Here is a 20,223-nt window from a genome sequence, read left to right on the forward strand (position 1 = left end):
CACTAAAATAATCTTCCTAAAGTACAGATGAGTCAAGTAAAGCTTCTGCTCAGAAATCTTAAAGGGTTTAATCTACTGTCTATTAAAATGAAGACAAACTGACTGACACAGCCCTCCTTCATTTTTTTAGCCATTCTTTATTTTATTTGTCAAGTATGTCTTAACATGGTCATTCTAGTTGCAGAGGATATTACAGACAAGACATGGAAACTACCCGCCAGGAGTTACTGTCACATGAAGAATTAGATATTAAGTCAGTGTATGAGAAAGACATGACAGAGATACATACTGGCTTTATATACTAAGCTTATGATTTGGCAATATAAATTTCCAGCCCACATCTTTCCTCTAAATTCCAGATTCAAATAACCAATGTGTAAAAAATACATCTATTTAAATGTAACAAGTATTTAAAACATAACATAAAAGTAAGCTCTTCTCCTCCTCTCTCAAACCTATTTCTCCTCCATTCTTCTCCATCTTGGTGTATGATAATCTCATCCTTCCATTGGCATGAGTCAATAATCTAGAGTCTTCTTTGCTTCCTTCCTTTCTCTCACATTCCACTGTCAGTCACTCATTTCTGCTGGCTCTATCATCAAAATATACCTAGAATCCAAATACTTCTCACTATCTCCCACTGACAATCTCATCCAAGCCATTATCATTTTTCATCTGGATCTTCTCAACAGTCTCCTACTTCATTTCCGTGTGTTAGTCCTCTGTCCTCCCTTCTGTCTTTTCTCAACACAGCCGCCACAGCAATCTTGTAAAAATGTAAATCTGAACACGTGTTTCTACATTCAAGACCCTGCAGGGACTTCCAAAAACCATCTACTGTCCTTCCCCCTCTGACTTCAATACCAACAATGCTTCTCCTGTAATCCTATTCAGTCATAATTATCTCTTTCCTGGTCACTAGCAGGAATTCTCCTCCCCTGAAAATATCTACATAACTTGCTCCTAGCTTTGCTAGTCTGAACATGATTTAATAATGTAACCCCACCCCCAGGTAGCACTCTCTAGCCCTCTTCCCTGCTATGTATTTCTCAGTAGCCACCATACTATTTGATATAGTAAAGCATTTATTTATTCTATCTTCCCACCGAAGGCAAGATTTTTTCCCCTTTTGTTTACTGCTGTGTCTAAATACTTATAAAAATTCTATTAAATAATAGAGAACAATATGCATTTAATAAATGAATGTATTTGGATGGGGGAAGGGAGAACTTGGAAGTGCTAATAGTTTAGTGTTCATGAAAAACAAATATAAGGCATAGAGAGAAAGACATAATGCCAGAGAGGAAGAAAAGGGAAGGAAAATGTAAGATTTTGGGAGTCATGGTAAGAAGCCTAGACTTTACTTAATGGTCAATGGTGATCTTCTAAGAGGTAGAGGAATGAGTGGGTCAGATTTGCACTTCAAATGTTAGATTCTGAGAGCAGCATAAAAGAATACCTTTGAAAGGAAATCAGATTCTAATCAGGGACACCAGGAAAAGGGGCTATCATAATGCCCTAGGCAAGAAGCAATGGTGGCCTGAACAAAGAAGAGATGAATTAAGTAAATAAATTTGAGATCTATTAAGAACATAGAATTAACATAGTTTGGTAACTTAGAAGAAAATACGAACTTAAATTATTTGGTTTCTAGTTCAGATGAATAGTTGTTGATTGTACTGCCCACCAAAACAGACAATATAGAAAAAGGGTATTTATTAATAAGGTATGATGAGGTGAGGGCCCTGCTGACATTTCGAGTCTGAGGGTTTCTGTAGTACATACAGGTGATATTTACCTATTAAGCAGCTAGGTATACTACAATGAATCTTATAGTAGATTTTTGAATAGAAGATGGGAATTTTGAAGTTATCAATATATGAAGTAGGTAAAACAGTACAAACAAATGATATCACTAGGGGATAGTGGATAGAATCAGAAGAAAGACATGTCTTAAGGAAAAACAACTTTTGATGGGTAGAAAGAAAGAAAAAAAAAGAGTTCAAAAAGGAGTTAGAAAGTTACAAGAAAATCCAGACATTTGCAGAGAAGAGATTGAAACATATCTACACTGTACATAGAGCATCATTTGATTTTTAAAATGAGAAAACTTGTGCATATTTTTAATCTAATTAGATAGCTCTATGAAATATTATCTACTTTTTATATAACTAAGTACTTTTCAAAATTCAAGATGCTTAAAATGTACCTGTATATTCCACTGAGGGGAAGTAGCACTCAGATGGGCTTTCAGAGAGATGAAGCACAAATTTTTCAAGCAATTCTAGTAAAGCTGTAATAAACAAGAGAATAATTAGGATATTAAAGGTCAAGAATAATACATGATAATGCATCTCAAAAGTCACAGACTAGGAGATAAAACTCATCTGAACTTCTTCGCAGTTACACTCTTAAGGTGGTCCAATTCAAAACACGTACCACTTTAATATTCATAACAATGTTTCCGATGTAAATTAAATTTTAATTGCTTCACTGAGAAACTATTCAATGTAAAACTGGAAAAGAATCATCTGTTATCTTTAGATTCTCTAAGGATTACTTCAGAATTCGCCAAATGATTTCGATACAGAAAGAAAATCATCACTAATTAGGCTATAATATCTTATCATCATTATTCACACATACAGAAAAAAAATTATCTGAACTCCAAGACCACAATCAAGACTTCCTTCCCTTTCAACATCAGGACATATTTTTTTGTTTTATACACTTTGCAACTTTATAACTGTTCAAGACAAAAGGATCAAAAGTAAGCTTGCCAGCAGTTGGGAAGAGGGAAAGATGCATGGGCAGAACACAAGATTTTTAGGGCAGTAACATTCTTCTGTATGACCCAAAATAGCAGATAAATTTCTCCATTATACATTTGTTAAAATTCATAGAATGTGCAAACACCAAAAGTGAACCCTACTGTAAACTATGGACTTTGGATGATAATGATGTGTCACTATAGGGTCACTGATAGTAACAAGTTTATCAGTCTGATGTGAAGTGTTTATAGTGGGGGAGGTTGTGCATGTGTAAGGCATAGGATGTATATGGGAACTCTCTGTACTTTCTCCTCTATTTTGCTGTATATCTAAAACTGCTCTAAAAAATAAAGTTCACTGATTTAAAATAAGTTGGAAAAGATGCCTTTCTATCAGTGAAACAGTAAAGAACTGCATCAAAAAAAAAAGTAAGCTTTTTTCTATCTAGTTTAGAGGGGACAAATGACTCTTTCCTGGACTGGACTAATTGATAGTGCCATATAGATAATCCCGCTATGTTTGCATTTACTACCTCAAAATGTATATAATCAGTTGAATTATACTTAATATAGAATCCAGAATTATTTTTCTGGAAACAAATACATGTATAAAGTAAATGATATGCATATTCTATATAAATATAGCAAGTAAGCTTAAGTCACCTTCTAAAACTGTGTTACATTCAGGATATTGACTCTGACCTATATTAACTAAATGGACCCTTTATCATATCCAAGTGCATTTTAAGCACATAAGTCATAAAGTAATTAGTGTTCGACATGTGAAAAATATAAAATCAAACAGGAATAACCTGTGCTTTCCAACAACTGTAGCTCTGACAAGCTACATATCACAGTATTTTAATGGCTTATGATAAAAACAAAATTTTTAATCATTGAATTCTATTCATATTCTGATTTCAAGTTAAAATAAGTATTAAAAAGTATGAAAATATAGTAGTTAAGGATCAGAAAGGGCACGAGTATTGTCAATTATTTAAATTTACAGTAGTTTAATGGTTCTATCTTCACAGGCCTAAGGATAAATTCTCTCACTCATAAAAAAATCTTTCAAAGTATTTATCTATGAATCTATACATAAATAACCTTTGGTGAGAGCTTTCAACTTCCATGTGTTTGCTTATAAGTTATTTAATATTGACTATTGAGATTATAATCTTTTAAGAATATCTTGATGAATTTTAGAAAATCATTCTGAATTAATATATTCATTTTGCCCAGCAACCCTTATGAACAGCACTATGCACTTCTAAATAATTTGAGGAATAGGCTATAATTATGGAATAATATCAAAAACTGATCTATATATGATAGTTGAACCCATGGCTGAAATCTCATTGACACATCTAACTAATTACGAGAGTGGCTATTTATCTGTATGACCGACCACTTCACTTGTTGTCAATTCACTGAAAATTCCATGATCTATAACTCACAGAAATTACTTCATATAATGAAACACTTAATTTTAAATATAAATTAACTCTAGAATATTACTGTCCAGAAAGTTAACTATAAAATATTCTTTTCATCTTAAGTGGACCTTTTTATTTCAAATGACAGATCTGGAATTTCTAGAAAATCTTATAATCTTTAATTTTAGATTATAAACCTCCTACTTCATTTTTTTTAAGATTTTATTTATTTATTCATGAGATATACACAGCAAGAGAGAGGCAGAGACACAGGCAGAGGGAGAAGTAGGCTCCACGCAGGAAGCCTGATGCAGGACTCGATCCCAGGTCTCCAGGATCCTGCCCTAGGCTGAAGGCAGCGCTAAACCGCTGAGCCACCAGGGCTGCCCAAGACTCCTACTTTAAACATATTTATCCATGGAGTTGGACTATGACACGGACTATAAAACCAAAATTTATATGACACGGACTATAAAACCAAAATTTATAACAGATAGACAGATGATAGATAGATAGATAGATAGATAGATAGATAGATAGATAGACAGACAGACTACAAAGGGACATGGATTTACCTAATGAGGAAAACCTGAGGACAAATTGTTCAGGGATAGTTGGGTATTGACTCTGCTTTCTCCCTTGGCACTGCTGTCACAACAAAAGCTGGTCCCCAAACTAAGGCAGCTCAGTGTTTACAAACATGCAAAACTTCTCCTGGATTTATTATTTTTTAATTATTTTTTAATCTTATATCACTGCTAGCATATCATCAGATCATAAGATAAATTACACCAGAGACCCAATTTTTCCCCAATGAATCCATCTTGCATGTAACCACCAAATGTTGGTTCCTTGAACAGCTGCTTCTTCAAGAATTAAATCATGGCTCCCATCTCTCTATCCCATGTAAAACTAAACTCATGGGTTTCAGGCACTTTGCAGTCTTACTGCATCCAACCATATCCACTCTTCATACAAATTGTAAGCACAGAAAAACTGTTTTTCCTCAATGTTCTCAAGTAGTTTGTATTCATTCTTTTCTCTATATTTTTTTAAGAAAAAATTATTTTGGATAATTATAGATTCTCAGGAAGCTGCTAGGATGGTACAGAAGCAGAGAACTTCCTTATCCCTTCATTTAGCATAGGTCTGCTGTTGACAAATTCTTCTTCTGAGAATTTCCAGATAGTCTATTCCTGAAGACTATTTTCAATGCATGTGGAATTCAAGTTAACCATTCTTTCTTACACCGCTTGAATGTCATGCTACCCCCTCTGTCCTCCATCTTTTCAGGTGAGAAGTCCACAGTCAGTGGTATGGATTCTCCCCTATAGGTAAGATGTTGTTTCTCCTTCTTTGCTTTCAAGATTTTTTTGTCTTTAGTTTTTAGAGGTTTTTGTCTTTAGTTTTTAGAGGTTTGACTATATTGTATCTTGGTGTGGATTTCTTTGGGTTTACCCTGTTTGTGGTTCTTGAATCCATAGATTTAGGTAAATTTGGAAATTTTTTAGCTATATTTCTTCAAATACATTTATAGTTCTAACCTCTTCCCAGGTCTCCAATGACACAAATATTAGACCTTTGTTATGGTCCCACAGATTTCTGAGGCTGTTAATTCTTTTTCTCCAAAAGTCTATTTCCTCTCTGTTGATATTTTCAAGTCACCAATTCTTACCTCTGTCCATTTTATTGTTGAACCAATTCATTCAGTGTTTTATTTTGGTTATAGTATTTTCACTTCTAAAATTGCCTTTTGGGTTTTATTTATTTTTTTGCTGATACTAATTTTAAATTGGTTGCATGTGTGAAACACATGTCTGGAGGGGAAGGAGGTGATTTGACCCTGTTACCACTGAGTGATGGTAAAAATCTTTAACACTCTAAATCTCCTCTGATACAGTCCTAGCAAGGGTGCCCCATTACTGGCAGGTAAGGAAAGAAGTCCAGGCTGTGCCCAAGCCTTGCCTGCAGGATTTTCTGTAGTATTTGGCTAGATTAAAGTGGTCACTTTCTAAAAAACAGTGTCTCTATAGGCTACCCCTTTCTGGTTCCTTTTGCTGTAGAGTAGGCATTTATTGACCTCATCTTTTTATCCTGCATCTGATGGCATTCTCAATCAATGATTCTAGGATAGATGAGGCAAAAAGAAAATTTAACAAGTTCAACTCTGAATTGCCCATAGATAAACATCAAAAGTCTCTGAAAACATAATTTTTCCAACAGCAAAATAAAAACATTTTTTATTTACCATTTTTTAAAGATTTTATTTATTTATTCATGAGAGACATAGAGAGAAAGGCAGAGACACAGGCAGAGGGAGAAGCAGGCTCCTTGAGGGGAGCCTGATGTGGGACTTGATCCTGGGACCGGGATCATGCCCTGAGCTGAAGGCAGATGCTCAACAGCTGAGCCTCCAAGGCATCCCTTCCAATTTTTAATTTTATAACAAATCATACAAATATGAAAACCATAAAGCATGGCTAATAAAGTGGACAATTTTAAATTATATCTTTCAAAACAAAAATCTACCTTATGTTTACATTAAAACCTTTTTCTCGAGGATCCCTGGGCGGCTCAGTGGTTGAGAGTTTGCCTTTGGCTCAGGGTGTGACCCCGGGGTCCTGGAATCGAGTCCCACATCAGCCTCCCCAAAGGGAGTCTGCTTCTCCCTCTGCCTGTGTCTCTGCCTCTTTGTGTGTCTCTCATGAATAAATAAAATCTTTATAAATAAATAAATAAATAAATAAATAAATAAATAAATAAATAAATAAAACCTTTTTCTCAGACCTTTATTCAAAATAATGCTAATTATAAAATGATTTTTAGAAAATAAATGCACATGTAAATATTTGAATATAAAACAATGTATTTGCTAGTTTAGGAAATGTAGCTATTTCCTCAAAATAAAATTTCCAACTGCCTTGAGAGTGACTAAGTTTACTTGGCTGGATGCAGCAGAGTTTCCAGATATGTGTCAATAAAAAAGTCAACAAAGTTTCAAGAAATACAGCAGTACAATATATTCAGGTGAAAGTTGGTGAAACCGAGGAAATGATTACCTGGTAATAGGCAGCTCAGTCTTCCAACCTTGTTTACCAACACCTCTTAGTTTAAGAGAGTTTAGTAGTTTCTCAGATTTTAATATTTCTCTGGAAGTTTATGTGCTACCTACAATTTTATTCTTATTAGGGGTTGAGGGCTGATGGGCCTTTTCCTCTACCTTCGCTCTGGCTCCCAGCTTCCCTGCATTTCAGATTGTAATTTTTGCTTTCCAGGATTGTAAATTTCTCATAAGTCAATGGACTTCTGGAACCAGTATTATATATTCGAGACATGTCAACACTAATCTTTAGGAAACACAACTATCATTAATATAATTTTCATACCAAAAAACACCACAAAAATTAAACAATATACTCACCACTTCCACTAATTATATCAGGTTTGGCCTTCATCATTTTGCAAAATTGTCTTCGGCAGTTTTCTATCCACTCAGTTTGTTTATCAGACATTTTGAAGTGTAATAAAAGCTTGCCAAGATCATTGTCTAATAAGAAATACAGCATGTTATATCATTATAAGGAGATGCTAGAAACACCAAAAATATAAGTATTGCTGTTAAATATGTAAATAGTTACATATTCCAGAAGTACTATATGGCTGTCAGAAGAAAACAGACATTTTTCTGTAATTACATCTTACACCATCAATTATACTTATTTAAAGCCTATAAAATGAATTTATTAAAAGCTCACAAAATGGAATGATTCATAACCATAATTCTTGAATGTTCTTTTTCTTATATGAATATGATTCATTACTGAGTATTTGAAGCAACACACATCAAATAATAGATGTGATATATAGAAGATTTCACTACATAGATTGACATGTACATTATACTCTTTTCTCATGCACATTCAGATACGTTCTTCATTTCTTTAAGAGCAAAAAAAAAAAAAATAAGCACAGAGAATTTCTAGCCATTTATTTCCACTTGCAAAAAATTATACCAAATGTGATTGGTGCTGAAAGAGTATGTAGGGTTAAACTATAACTTCTTTCTAAGCAGTTTCATGAATACACAGCCAACTTCCACCTAATTTTATTTTTCCATTTTAACTTTAATTTTATTCCCATGAGATTTTTCCATCCTCCATTCTAATATCATTCTCATGAGATTTTGTATTAGAAAACATCTATAAATAATATATTTTAAAAGGATGTAAGTGTCCTTAAAAAAAGGATATACAAATATTTATTCAAGCAAACATATATACTATCTTCTCACACATGTAGATAAAGATTCAAGGGGGAGAAAAAAAAGCAATAATGTTCTCTTATTTTCTAGAAGATCATGGGGGAATAGGCAGTCACATAAACTCCTATCTTTTAACACTTTTCTTGAAAGAGGTTTGGGGATCAAAAAGGAGTAAGAACCTTTTGAAAACAGAGTCAAAGGCCAGACTGCCTCTGCCCAAATGTGTCTAGACATCTTATACTACAAAATATATCTGCCAAAGCTCTTTTTGGGCTGATAAATACCACCAGGAAGATAACAGTGATCAATCTATTACTGGGGAGAATTTCAACCAACTTCTACCTTCCTAAAAGAAATGAATAAAAATATAAAGCAAGTCCTTACTCTTAGAGATTTAAAAAATTAACCTATCATACCAAACTATTTTCATTTTCCATCCAATCTTTGTAAAAAGATTCAATATTCAATAATCAATAAATATGTATGGAGTTTTTCCTACTTGGCTACAACAATCAAGACAAAGTCACTTGTTCTCATAAAGCATATGCTTATATATATAAGTATGTATATATATATATACACATATATGTATGTGTGTATATGAGTGTGTGTGTGTGTATATATATGTATATATATACACACACACACACACACATTATTGTAGTGCAATTAAGACACATTTATCATTCCTATGATCTAAATTGGTTTTATTTAGGGACACCTGGGTGGCTCAGCAGTTGAGCCTCTGCCTTTGGCTCAGGGCATGATCCCGGAGTCCTGGGATCAAGTCCCACATCGGGCTCCCCACAGGGAGCCTGCTTCTCCCTCTGCCTATGTCTCTGCCTCTCTCTCTCTGTTTAAAGAGATAATTAATAAAATCTTTTTTAAAAATTGGTCTTATTTAACCTTAAAAAAGCAACAACATATTACCCAGACCTTCATGGTTATATCTAAAAACAATGTTTAAATATATAAATAATAATTCATGTAAATAGGCCCCTATTTGACATGTAGATACCAAAAAGCCTTCGCATATCAAAGCTACATATTATTTTATACAAACACATGAATATATGAATAAATATACTAAACATATGCATACTCACACAAATATATGAACAAGAATGGTTTTGTTGAAAGAATATGTAATTCAGATATTTAGTACTATTCTCTTCTCTTTGAATATTAAGAACAAAATGATCCTGTAACATTTCATAAATAGCCTCAATCAGAAGCAATAAGTAGAGAAAAATTAAAGTTATTAAGTCAAAGGAAAAAATGATTCTTTTTATAAAAACTCTCAAAACCTTTAACCTAAACTCAAGAAATACCAAAGCTGATAACTTTGTTGAAAATTATGTTACTAATAACAAAGTTATAACGTTAAATGTATCTTAATATGAATTAGGTAAAGACTTAACTCAACAGCATTAAAATAATTTTCTTATAGTTTATCATTTAGAATATCTACATTACTTATTCTCCCAAGAACAAATTACTTAAAGCCTAATAAGAATCACTAGTGGCACATGGTTGCAAAGACAAATGCAGTTTTTCATCTGTATCTTCCTCTATATCATCTTTTGTATCTTTATGTAACCTGTCCTTTATAACTATCTCCTCCCTCAAGTAGAAGATGCCCATGTAGCTCTTTCATAAATTACCTGCTATTTAAAACTCCTACATTATCCTTTTCCTCTTCCCTCCTGCCCTGCACGCTCCTCTTGCCCTCCCATCCTTTCACACTTTTGTTATTGTTTTTTTTCATCTCATTCTGAGAAAAAGGACACAAGGCACCACAATTGTAAACAGTACTGAAGCAGCAGATGTGAGACACATGTAAGTCTATCAGTTGGTGGAAGAGCTAAAGGGTCCAGTTTACCTGGAAATTGGAATTTAGGCTGAGCCCAAGACAGAGTGACTACAAAGACTCCTACAGACAACTTGGTAACCTTTATATACATCTGGTTACATTCCTCCAATCAATGAGAGAGTAAGCCTTTCGACTTGCATTCCTCATAGTTAAAAATATTTAGTGATTTGATACAATGTTAACTGAAAAATATATATATCTGTAATATTCATGTTTGAGGGGAATAGTGATTCCTCTATTCCCCCCTCCAAATTTGGGACTAACAGAGTAGTAGATAGGAGTAGATAAATGGAGTCCAAGAAATCTGTTAGTACTGAAACAGCTAACATAGACACCATCACTTGGGTGGGCAAGCCAGTCTCTTTTTCTGTCTTCCTTTGCTAACTTGGGATTTTGAACAGGTTGGGGTGTGCCTGTGATTCCCTGCCACCCTGGGAACCACTATACCCTCCTTAGGCCCAGACTGCTGATCCAGGGTAGGGTGAGTGTGTGTCAGTGGAGGCTGGGGTGGAGGGGGCTGCAGTGTGGGAAAGTAGCTCTGAGGTTGACCTCAGCTTCTCAGCATAGTTGTCCTTTGGGGAGCTTGAGGAACTGGGGTCAGGCCAAGCAGAGGCCTTGGTGCTGGTTGGAGATGGGGCCTGCAGAGTCTTAGTTACTGATTTCATTTTCAATAAGTCCAGGTTTGTTACATTGGTTTCCCAATAAAAAAAGAAAATTGAAAAAAAAAAAAAAAAAAAGATTTAGATGTACCTGTCATTATTGCCTGTATCATAAAGATGTTTTTGAGGATACCAGCATGGAGAATAATTATGACACGGAGCCAATGTAAACATAAACTTGTACTATTTCCTCTGATTAGTAATTCTAGGATCATTATGCAGCAGCTCGGGAAAGCTGTTCTATGTTAAGACAAATTGTAATATTTTAATAATCTATGATATAAACTGTCTTATATCTATTCTAGTTTGATATTAGTAGTTTGTGAGGAATCCTGTAGTTTTCATTTGAATGACTTCAGTTCCTGTAGTTTGCATTTGAATGGTGTCAGTTTATGTCCACTTTTCAATTTGACCTAAGGAAGCACTACTAGGTTTTGAGTGTGCCTAAGTGTTTGAGAAGCCTAAAGTCATTAAGATAAAACCTAACATCAAAAAATCGGAAGCCGACCAAATTACCTAGAAAACCTTCAAATTATCCTGAAAATCTATGAATTCGGCCTGAGATTTAAAGAGAGACCAGCTGGAATGCTACAGTGAGAAGAGTTCGCGCATCTATCAAGGTAGGAAGACGGGGAAAAAGAAATAAAGAAACAAAGGCCTCCAAGGGGGAGCGGCCCCGCGAGCAGCCGGGCTGAGGCCGGGGCGAGTGTCCCCAGGACAGGAGAGCCCCGTCCCGGAGGAGCAGGAGCTGCACCGACCTTCCCGGGCGGAAAGGGGCTCGCAGGGAGTTGGAGCAGGACCCAGGAGGGCGAGGATGCCCTCGGGTTCCCTGGGACAGTAACAGACACCTGCACGCCCAGGAGAGTGCGCCGAGCTCCCTAAGGGCTGCAGCGCGCACGGGGGACCCGGCGGGACCGGAGCAGCTCGGAGGGGCTCGGGCGGCGGCTCCGCGGAGGGGGCTGCGCGGCCCCGGGAGCAGCTCGGAGGGGCTCGGGCAGAGGAAGAGGCTCTGTGCGGAGGGGGCTGCGCGGTTCCAGGAGCAGCTCGGAGGGGCTCGGGCGGCAGCTCCGCGGTCGGGGTTGCGCGGCCCGGGAGCGCGAATCCACCAGCGCAGGCTTCGGAGCACAGGGCGCCGGGACACAGCCCAGGATCCCGCCTCCCCCGGGACAGGCAGAGGCCGGGAGGGCCCAGGACAGCAAGGATGCTCCTGCCCGAGCTGAGCAGATGAGCAGCCCCGCCCCGGAGCCTCCAGGCCCTGCAGACGGAGAGCTCCGGAGTTCCTGCGGGGGCTGAATCTAGGGCTCCAGAGCTGGCCCCGCCACTAGGGCTGTTGCTCCTGGGGCCTCATGGGGTAAACAACCCCCACTGAGCCCTGCACCAGGCAGGGGCACAGAGGCTCCCCCAACTGCTAACACCTGAAAATCAGCACAGCAGGCCCCTCCCCAGAAGAGCAGCTAGACTGACTGACAACTTCCAGGGGAAGCCAAGGGACTTAAAAGTACACAGAATCAGAAGATACTCACCCGTGGTTCTCTTTTTTTTTTTTTTTTTTTTTGATTTTTGATTTGTTTCCTTCCCTCCCCCACCCCTTTTTCTCCTTTCTTTCTTTTTCTTTCTCTTTTTCTTTTTTTTTCTTCCTTTTTTTTCTCTTTCTCTTTTCTTTCCTTCTTTCTCTCCTCTCTTTTTCTCCTTTTCCCAATACAACTTGCTTTTGGCCACTCTGCACTGAGCAAAATGACTAGAAGGAAAACCTCACCTCAAAAGAAAGAACAGAAACAGTCCTCTCTCCCACAGAGTTACAAAATCTGGATTACAATTCAATGTCAGAAAGCCAATTCAGAAGCACTATTACACAGCTACTGGTGGCTCTAGAAAAAAGTATAAAGGACTCAAGAGACTTCATGACTGCAGAATTTAGAGCTAATCAGGCAGAAATTAAAAATCAATTGAATGAGATGCATCCAAACTAGAAGTCCTAACGACGAGGGTTAACGAGGTGGAAGAACGAGTGAGTGACATAGAAGACAAGTTGATAGCAAAGAGGGAAACTGAGGAAAAAAGAGACAATCAAAAGACCATGAAGATAGATTAAGGGAAATAAACGACAGCCTGAGGAAGAAAAACTTATGTTTAATTGGTGTTCCCGAGGGCGCCGAAAGGGACAGAGGGCCAGAATATGAATTTGAGCAAATTCTAGCTGAAAACTTTCCTAATCTGGGAAGGGAAACAGGCATTCAGATCCAGGAAATAGAGAGATCCCCACCTAAAATCAATAAAAACCGTTCAACACCTCGACATTTAATAGTGAAGCTTGCAAATTCCAAAGACAAAGAGAAGATCCTTAGAGCAGCAAGAGACAAGAAAGCCCTGACTTTTATGGGGAGGAATATTAGGGTAACAGCAGACCTCTCCACAGAGACCTGGCAGGCCAGAAAGGGCTGGCAGGATCTATTCAGGGTCCTAAATGAGAAGAACATGCAACCAAGAATACTTTATCCAGCAAGGCTCTCATTCAAAATGGAAGGAGAGATAAAGAGCTTCCAAGACAGGCAGCAACTGAAAGAATATGTACCTCCAAACCAGCTCTGCAAGAAATTTTAAGGGGGACTCTTAAAATTCCCCTTTAAGAAGAAGTTCAGTGGAACAGTCCACAAAAACAAGGACTGAATAGATATCATGATGACACTAAACTCATATCTCTCAATAGTAACTCTGAATGTGAATGGGCTTAATGACCCCATCAAAAGGCGCAGGGTTTCAGACTGGATAAAAAAGCAGGACCCATCTATTTGCTGTCTACAAGAGACTCATTTTAGACAGAAGGACACCTACAGCCTGAAAATAAAAGGTTGGAGAACCATTTACCATTCGAATGGTCCTCAAAAGAAAGCAGGGGTAGCCATCCTTATATCAGATAAACTAAAATTTACCCCAAAGACTGTAGTGAGAGATGAAGAGGGACACTATATCATACTTAAAGGATCTATTCAACAAGAGGACTTAACAATCCTCAATATATATGCCCCGAATGTGGGAGCTGCCAAATATATAAATCAATTATTAACCAAAGTGAAGAAATACTTAGATAATAATACACTTATACTTGGTGACTTCAATCTAGCTCTTTCTATACTCGATAGGTCTTCTAAGCACAACATCTCCAAAGAAACGAGAGCTTTATTTTTTTTTTTAATTTTTTTTTTATTTATTTATGATAGGCACACAGTGAGAGAGAGAGAGGCAGAGACACAGGCAGAGGGAGAAGCAGGCTCCATGACCGGGAGCCCGATGTGGGATTCGATCCCGGGTCTCCAGGATCGCGCCCTGGGCCAAAGGCAGGCGCCAAACCGCTGCGCCACCCAGGGATCCCGAAACGAGAGCTTTAAATGATATACTGGACCAGATGGATTTCACAGATATCTACAGAACTTTACATCCAAACTCAACTGAATACACATTCTTCTCAAGCGCACATGGAACTTTCTCCAGAATAGACCACATATTGGGTCACAAATCGGGTCTGAACCGATACCAAAAGATTGGGATCGTCCCCTGCATATTCTCAGACCATAATGCCTTGAAATTAGAACTAAATCACAACAAGAAGTTTGGAAGGACCTCAAACACGTGGAGGTTAAGGACCATCCTGCTAAAAGACAAAAGGGTCAACCAGGAAATTAAGGAAGAATTAAAAAGATTCATGGAAACTAATGAGAATGAAGATACAACCGTTCAAAATCTTTGGGATGCAGCAAAAGCAGTCCTAAGGGGGAAATACATCGCAATACAAGCATCCATACAAAAACTGGAAAGAACTCAAATACAAAAGCTAACCTTACACATAAAGGAGCTAGAGAAAAAACAGCAAATAGATCCTACACCCAAGAGAAGAAGGGAGTTAATAAAGATTCGAGCAGAACTCAACGAAATCGAGACCAGAAGAACTGTGGAACAGATCAACAGAACCAGGAGTTGGTTCTTTGAAAGAATTAATAAGATAGATAAACCATTAGCCAGCCTTATTAAAAAGAAGAGAGAGAAGACTCAAATTAATAAAATCATGAATGAGAAAGGAGAGGTCACTACCATCACCAAGGAAATACAAACGATTTTAAAAACATATTATGAACAGCTATACGCCAATAAATTAGGCAATCTAGAAGAAATGGACGCATTCCTGGAAAGCCACAAACTACCAAAACTGGAACAGGAAGAAATAGAAAACCTGAACAGGCCAATAACCAGGGAGGAAATTGAAGCAGTCATCAAAAACCTCCCAAGACACAAGAGTCCAGGGCCAGATGGCTTCCCAGGGGAATTCTATCAAACGTTTAAAGAAGAAACCATACCTATTCTCCTAAAGCTGTTTGGAAAGATAGAAAGAGATGGAGTACTTCCAAATTCGTTCTATGAGGCCAGCATCACCTTAATTCCAAAACCAGACAAAGACCCCGCCAAAAAGGAGAATTACAGACCAATATCCCTGATGAACATGGATGCAAAAATTCTCAACAAGATACTGGCCAATAGGATCCAACAGTACATTAAGAAAATTATTCACCATGACCAAGTAGGATTTATCCCTGGGACACAAGGCTGGTTCAACACCCGTAAAACAATCAATGTGATTCATCATATCAGCAAGAGAAAAACCAAGAACCATATGATCCTCTCATTGGATGCAGAGAAAGCATTTGACAAAATACAGCATCCATTCCTGATCAAAACTCTTCAGAGTATAGGGATAGAGGGAACATTCCTCGACATCTTAAAAGCCATCTACGAAAAGCCCACAGCAAATATCATTCTCAATGGGGAAGCACTGGGAGCCTTTCCCCTAAGATCAGGAACAAGACAGGGATGTCCACTCTCACCACTGCTATTCAACATAGTACTGGAAGTCCTAGCCTCAGCAATCAGACAACAAAAAGACATTAAAGGCATTCAAATTGGCAAAGAAGAAGTCAAACTCTCCCTCTTCGCCGATGACATGATACTCTACATAGAAAACCCAAAAGTCTCCACCCCAAGATTGCTAGAACTCATACAGCAATTTGGTAGCGTGGCAGGATACAAAATCAATGCCCAGAAGTCAGTGGCATTTCTATACACTAACAATGAGACCGAAGAAAGAGAAATTAAGGAGTCAATCCCATTTACAATTGCACCCAAAAGCATAAGATACCTAGGAATAAACCTAACCAAAGAGGTAAAGGATCTATACCCTCAAAACTACAGAACACTTCTGAAAGAAATTGAGGAAGACACAAAGAGATGGAAAAATATTCCATGCTCATGGATTGGCAGAATTAATATTGTGAAAATGTCAATGTTACCCAGGGCAATATACACGTTTAATGCAATCCCTATCAAAATACCATGGACTTTCTTCAGAGAGTTAGAACAAATTATTTTAAGATTTGTGTGGAATCAGAAAAGGCCCCGAATAGCCAGGGGAATTTTAAAAAAGAAAACCATATCTGGGGGCAGCACAATGCCAGATTTCAGGTTGTACTACAAAGCTGTGGTCATCAAGACAGTGTGGTACTGGCACAAAAACAGACACATAGATCAGTGGAACAGAATAGAGAATCCAGAAGTGGACCCTGAACTTTATGGGCAACTAATATTCGATAAAGGAGGAAAGACTATCCATTGGAAGAAAGACAGTCTCTTCAATAAATGGTGCTGGGAAAATTGGACATCCACATGCAGAAGAATGAAACTAGACCACTCTCTTTCACCATACACAAAGATAAACTCAAAATGGATGAAAGATCTAAATGTGAGACAAGAGTCCATCAAAATCCTAGAGAAGAACACAGGCAACACCCTTTTTGAACTCGGCCATAGTAACTTCTTGCAAGATACATCCACGAAGGCAAAAGAAACAAAAGCAAAAATGAACTATTGGGACTTCATCAAGATAAGAAGCTTTTGCACAGCAAAGGATACAGTCAACAAAACTCAAAGACAACCTACAGAATGGGAGAGGATATTTGCAAATGACATATCAGATAAAGGGCTAGTTTCCAAGATCTATAAAGAACTTATTAAACTCAACACCAAAGAAACAAACAATCCAATCATGAAATGGGCAAAAGACATGAACAGAAATCTTACAGAGGAAGATATAGACATGGCCAACATGCATATGAGAAAATGCTCTGCATCACTTGCTATCAGGGAAATACAAATCAAAACCACAATGAGATACCACCTCACACTAGTGAGAATGGGGAAAATTAACAAGGCAGGAAACAGGGATCCCTGGGTGGCGCAGCGGTTTGGCGCCTGCCCTTGGCCCAGGGCGCGATCCTGGAGACCCGGGATCGAATCCCACGTCGGGCTCCCGGTGCATGGAGCCTGCTTCTCCCTCTGCCTATGTCTTTGCCTCTCTCTCTCTCTCTCTGTGTGACTATCATAAATTAAAAAAATAAAAAAATAAAAATAAAAAAATAAAAAAACAAGGCAGGAAACAACAAATGTTGGAGAGGATGCAGAGAAAAGGGAACCCTCTTACACTGTTGGTGGGAATGTGAACTGGTGCAGCCACTCTGGAAAACTGTGTGGAGGTTCCTCAAACAGTTAAAAATATACCTGCCCTACGACCCAGCAATTGCACTGTTGGGGATTTACCCCAAAGATACACATGCAATGAAACGCCGGGACACCTGCACCCCAATGTTTATAGCAGCAATGGCCACGATAGCCAAACTGTGGAAGGAGCCTCGGTGTCCAACGAAAGATGAATGGATAAAGAAGATGTGGTTTATGTATACAATGGAATATTACTCAGCTATTAGAAATGACAGATACCCACCATTTGCTTCAACGTGGATGGAACTGGAGGGTATTATGCTGAGTGAAGTAAGTCAGTCGGAGAAGGACAAACATTATATGTTCTCATTCATTTGGGGAATATAAATAATAGTGAAAGGGAATATAAGGGAAGGGAGAAGAAATGTGTGGGAAATATCAGAAAGGGAGACAGAACGTAAAGACTGCTAACTCTGGGAAACGAACTAGGGGTGCTGGAAGGGGAGGAGGGCGGGGGGTGGGAGTGAATGGGTGACGGGCACTGGGGGTTATTCTGTATGTTAGTAAATTGAACACCAATAAAAAATAAATTAAAAAAAAAATCGGAAGCCAAGTAACTTGTGCAGAAGGAATACACAGAAAACTTGGGGTGGTTTGGTTAGAGTATAATTAGGGGAGGGTGTGCATAAGGTAGATTTTTCTGGTTTTCAGAAATTGTAATTTTTTTGATGTGCTATTTCAATTTTTAGTAGCAAATGTGTATGTAGAGGATCTTATTAAAATTGAGACTTATTTGAAAAAAAAATTTTAAAAAAATGCCACAAGGACTTCAAAATGTCTCCCCTGAATTGAACTGACCTATTCAATCACAGACAATGACAGACAACCAAAGGCTGTCTAAATATATACCTAACTAAAAGGTACCAATATATCCTAAAGATAGGCTAACTTGAAAGTACACCATACACAAAATCCAAGATTTTGCAACCTTCTCCCAAGTTCCCCTACCAAACATTCTTCCTATCTTTATGCAGAGTAAGTGGGAAGTCCAGAGAGAGGCCAATGGTGTTATACCAGCAAAGGCCCTTGGATAGAGAATAAGGCAAGAGGAAACAGAATCACAGGAACGGTACTCAGGAATACAGTAACTTTAAATTAGTGATTATATGAGTAGAACAAATATGAATCTGATGTTGTCCCAAATTTTCTATGTGTATAACAACACAAAAAATTAAAACCCAGAGTTTTGCTTCTGCCCATGATGGAGATACGAGGAATAGAGTGGCTATCCTGCTGTAAAAAACCTGAAAACTGAATAAAATACAACAAACAACTATTTTCAAACATTGGACAATGGGCAGTACAAGACTGATTTACTTGTGAAAAGGGAAACTAATGTGTTGAGCTTTACAACTGGCTTTTATTCTTGAAGGCAATCTCAAGATCACTATGCACAAAGTGTGGGTGCCATGCAGGACTTGCAAAGTTGAAGGGACAGAAGCCAAACTGCAGAGACTGAGGAGGCTAAAATTTTTGGATCAGTACTGGAAAAGAAGAGCAGAACAAATAACTAGAGAAATCCATGTCTTTGTTAAGCTGATTGCAAAATAAACAACTATGCAAATTAAGACTGAAACTCCACAAGGTTTGACAAAAAAACACTTGGGAGATGTAAAATGAACAGTATACTCTGTGCTAGCAGATGTCAAAATTCCAGGGTGCAGAGTCCTTTAACTACCAGGGTAGTGAGTGCTTAAAGGTGCCAGAAAAATAACAACTTAGTAATAGGGTTAAATTAGCAATAAAGGCAAATCTACACACACTGTAACCAAATAATGAAAGCCTTGAAGGATCAAACTGATCCATGAATAACTTGACAGCACTTCAAAAAAATGCCCATTACTATCTAAAGAAAAACAAAATCTCCATTCAACAATGTAAAATCAATAATGTCTGATATTCAATAAACAAATCACTAACATGAGAAAAGGAGAAAACGTGGCTCATAACCAGTACAAAAATCAACTAATAGATGCATTAAAGGACTAGAGCGATGTGAATAGCAAAGATTTAAAAGCATATATTTTTAAGTATTTTAAGTATTTAAAGAATATGTGAACAAAACCAAAAGTTTTGGAAAAACTTAACCAAACTGCAGCTTATCAATACCGAAATCCCACTCAGTAAAAAGAGAGAGCAAAGGGTACATGTAACAAACTGGATGAATCTCAAAATCATTATGCTAGGAGAAAGAAACCAGGCACAAATAAAGTATCCTATATGATTCTACTTGTATGAACCACTAGTATAGGAAAAACTAATCTTTGGTAGCTATTCTCAAATGGACTATGTTTTGCTCTCCAGGAGTTACATGAACAGTCCTTACAGACATTTCTGATTGTCATACCTGGGAGTGGGCAGCACAATACAGTTCTACTAGCATCTAGTGGATATAGACCAGGGATGCTGCTAAAAATCCTACAAGGCACAGGACCGCATCCTCTGGCAACAAGCAATTACCCAGACCAAAATATTGATAGTGCTGAGGTTGAGAAATCCTAATCTAATAGTAGTGGGGGGTGGGGAATCAGTAATTGCCTAAGGCTGGAAGTAGAGAGAGGTTGACTATAAGGGACAAGGGGAACTTTTGTGGGGTCATGAAAATGTTATGTATTTGATTATGG

General features: G+C 37.7%; 1 protein-coding gene and 1 long non-coding RNA gene across 6 annotated transcripts in view; one reads left to right on the forward strand and one right to left on the reverse strand.

The window, feature by feature from the left end:
- Positions 1 to 20,223, forward strand: part of LOC140636712 (uncharacterized) — a 118,081-nt gene that overhangs the window by 84,766 nt on the left and 13,092 nt on the right. The gene's annotated exons all lie outside the window — the stretch shown is intronic.
- The window catches only part of TBC1D32 (TBC1 domain family member 32), a 211,736-nt gene that overhangs the window by 49,223 nt on the left and 142,290 nt on the right, over positions 1 to 20,223 (reverse strand). For all 5 annotated transcript variants that reach the window (XR_012033870.1, XM_072832067.1, XM_072832057.1 and 2 more), the window contains 2 exons: positions 7,628 to 7,753; positions 2,210 to 2,293 (listed from right to left, as the gene is read on the reverse strand). Coding sequence is in view for 4 of the 5 variants with exons in the window: in XM_072832067.1 (XP_072688168.1) it covers positions 2,210 to 2,293; positions 7,628 to 7,753 (210 nt within the window). In the remaining variant the exon portion in view is untranslated. The remainder of the gene's footprint in view (positions 1 to 2,209; positions 2,294 to 7,627; positions 7,754 to 20,223) is intronic.

The sequence above is a fragment of the Canis lupus genome, chromosome 1 (assembly GCF_048164855.1).
Source record: "Canis lupus baileyi chromosome 1, mCanLup2.hap1, whole genome shotgun sequence".
In the NCBI taxonomy this organism is placed as follows: Eukaryota; Metazoa; Chordata; class Mammalia; order Carnivora; family Canidae; genus Canis; species Canis lupus.